Raw genomic sequence first — 3363 nt, forward strand, 5'->3', positions numbered from 1 at the left:
ATAAGTAATAATAATCTATATTTGAATCAATGATCAGTAGTCGAATCAAGCCGAGTTAATTCCTTCAACCAGAGCTTTCTCCAATTTGAATTACAACTTTAATTTGCATTCTTGTTATTTCAATTTGATTTTTATTATTGTCAACAATTCCCCCATTTTACGTTTTACGTTTCAAAAGGATTTAAATAATTACCGATCTCTGTGGACACGACCCTGCTCAATCACTATACACAATTTATTTAGAGTAGGAATTTATTTTTGTTGGCTTCGACACCCATCAAATGCACAGAGAGGGACGAAAATGATGTGCTTGCCATGACAACTATGTTAGGTAGGGAATTCGAGAGTGAAGAACAAGCGGAGACATGTTATCAACAATATGCAAGGAAAGCAGGATTTGGGATTCGGAGAGACAATATCCGAAGAAATGTTAATGGCAATATCACAGGGCGAACATGGGTGTGTAGCAGAGAGGGATTCAGGGCTGCAAAATACCTTCAGAAAAGAAGCAGACAAAGAGAACCAAGGCCACTAACACGGAGTGGTTGCCAGGCACAATTCCGTATTATATTGAATTCGGAAAGAAAACGATGGTCATGTAATTATTTTCAAGCTGTGCATAACCACAACTTGACCCCGCCACAGCTTGTGCACCACTTAAGGTCCCACAGAACAGTAACGGACCCAGAGTTGGTTATGGCTACGTCATTGCAGAGGGTAGGAGTAACGCCATTGCAAATACACGAGTTTATGGTAGACAGATCGGGGGGTTACAACAGAGTTGGTTACAACAGGGTCGATGTTCAAAACAAGCTCGCTTCAAACAGAAGGCGGCATTTGAAAGAATCAGATGCAGAAACTTGCTTATCCTATCTAGAAGGTAAGAAGAGCTCCGATCCTTCATTCTTTTATGATATCACAGTGACGAGTTCAAATCGCCTTGGGGACTTGTTTTGGTGTGATGGCAGAAGTTGTGCAGATTATGCATTGTTTGGTGATGTTATAGCGTTTGATGCGACATATAAGACGAATGCTTATCGGAAACCTTTTGTGGTAATATTGGGGATTAACCACCATCGAAGATCAATAGTATTCGGATTTGCATTGTTGTCGGATGAGACAGAGCACACATACACGTGGTTGTTAGAGACATTTTTGACAGCTATGAATAATAAGCAACCGAAGGCAGTAATAACAGATGGCGACAAAGCAATGCGAAATGCAATAATAAAGGCTTTTCCGCAAGCTTCACACAGGCTTTGTTGCTGGCATTTAGCTCGAAATGCTCAAACGAATGTTACCAGCACAGAATTTACCAAGGATTTTCGTCGGTTCATGCTTAATGCATATAGCGAAGAGGAGTTTGAGACGAAATGGAAATTAATGGTCGAAAAGCATCAAGTTGGACAATTTGAGTGGGTTCGGAAGATGTACGATGAAAGGCAAATGTGGGCTGAGGCTTTTTTGCGAGGAAAATTCTTTGGTAGTATGAGGAGTACACAAAGGTCTGAAGGAATGAATGCGTTTCTTAATCATTATGTAAATAGAAGGTTGCGATTGATTGATTTTGTGAAACAGATGGACCGCCTTATGGATCGACAGCGGGAAGGTGAGGGGAAGGATAACTTTGATAATTGTGAAGGAAGTCATGTTCTAATAACACACTTAAAGATGTACGAGCGACAAGCAGCGGTGACGTACACCAGAGCGATGTTCAGACTGGTACGAGATGAACTTGAGAAGGAAGGGTTGTTAATGGCAATAATAGGTGGCCGAGACGTAATGTCAACTACTTACTTTGTAAGACATTTTGGAGTTTCTGGAAATGAGGTTAAAGTGGTGATAACTAAGCCAACAAACACCGTGTGTTGCTGCTGCAAGCTCTTTGAAACAAATGGAATTCCGTGCTCCCACACATTTGTTGTGCTGAAGGCTGAAAATATAACAGAAATCCCCAGGTCGATAATATTGTCTCGATGGACCAAAGATGCAAAGATAATGGATCACAGTTCACTTGAAACATGTTCAACTATAGCTCATTACATGACAGAGGAGGCTCGAGTGGGTCTTATATTTTCGTCATGCCGAACTTTACTCAGATATGCGGCATCAAGTGTTGGTGCATATAACGTGGCAATTACTAATATCCATAACCTGACATTGAGGTTGGAAGCAATGTGCCAGAAAGATAAATCGGTTGCGGAGCCTGTTCGAAGAAGTGACAATGTGGTGCAAGATCCAGATATTGTCCTAACAAAGGGTTCATTGAAGAGACCAAAGTTGGGACAGCAGCAACAACGAAAATGCAGCAGATGTGGTGTTCCAGGACATAATGTAAGAAAGTGCAAGCATAATACTCGACAAAACCAACCGTTCGAGGACTCTTGTAGCCAGTACAACGACATTTTTTCTGGATCTAATGTCTTAAGGCAACATGGCCTTGACAGAACACTCTCATCACACGTGCCAAGCCAGCACCCTCACAGCAGAGCCACCAAAATGTCCGTGGCATATCCAAATACACATTGCGGTGTTCCATTGGGGTCCTTATCGGATTCGTGGTTAGAGCACATTCCCACCACTACTGATAGTGACACAAGCATTCCTACGCTAAACACAAGCACCTCGACTGGACGGTTCAACTCCATCGCTACCTCTTTCTGTGGCCCAACCAACTATGGTGACATTCGGAAACGTTGACTGTATTTTCAGTAAAAGAAAAATCAACCATAGGTGTTGCGTTTACATATCATGTCAGTTAGTAGACGCAAGTTGTTCCATGTTGTACACTTTTAATTAACAAATTCCTATGAAAGCAAATCGGGTTCCTGCAAATTCAATCCAATTTACCAGTATATGTTCATTAATTCCAGTAATCTACATGCACAGATTCATTAAATAAATTCAAATAATAAAACGGTTGTGGAGCTAATTTGTTACAAAGTTATAAAAGGTAACAACGGTTGTGCACACAAGTGTGCTTCCATATATATCCAACAATCCCTACTCATGCAAGCTTGATTATTTGGTTGAAATGGAAGCCGCTAAGGATATTAATATATATCATATCGATACATACTAGTAAAATCATACAGAAAGCTTTCATTGCCATTATCTACATTGGGGGTTGATACGTAATGCATGTGTGTAAACACCAGCACAACAAGAAAGTTGAATATTAGAACAAATTGATAAAGTGAACAGGAGGGTCCCAGTAACAATTCAATATTTCTTAAGGATAAAAAAATGGGACATTACATACACATTTTGTCCAACATAACTTCAAAGCAAACAGAACTAATGCCGGGGACCATGGCCCATTTGTCTGGACCTTCGAAGCTGCCGTAGTCTTCTTTTGTCAAT

General features: G+C 40.6%; 1 protein-coding gene across 1 annotated transcript; it reads left to right on the plus strand.

Moving 5' to 3' along the window:
- Window positions 1-324: 324 nt before the first annotated feature.
- LOC127902233 (protein FAR1-RELATED SEQUENCE 5-like) lies at window positions 325-2700 on the plus strand. The gene has a single exon (XM_052441068.1). The coding sequence runs from the start codon at window positions 325-327 to the stop codon at window positions 2698-2700; it is 2376 nt and encodes a 791-aa protein (XP_052297028.1).
- Window positions 2701-3363: the final 663 nt, after the last annotated feature.

The sequence above is a fragment of the Citrus sinensis genome, chromosome 5 (assembly GCF_022201045.2).
Source record: "Citrus sinensis cultivar Valencia sweet orange chromosome 5, DVS_A1.0, whole genome shotgun sequence".
Lineage (NCBI taxonomy): Eukaryota > Viridiplantae > Streptophyta > Magnoliopsida > Sapindales > Rutaceae > Citrus > Citrus sinensis.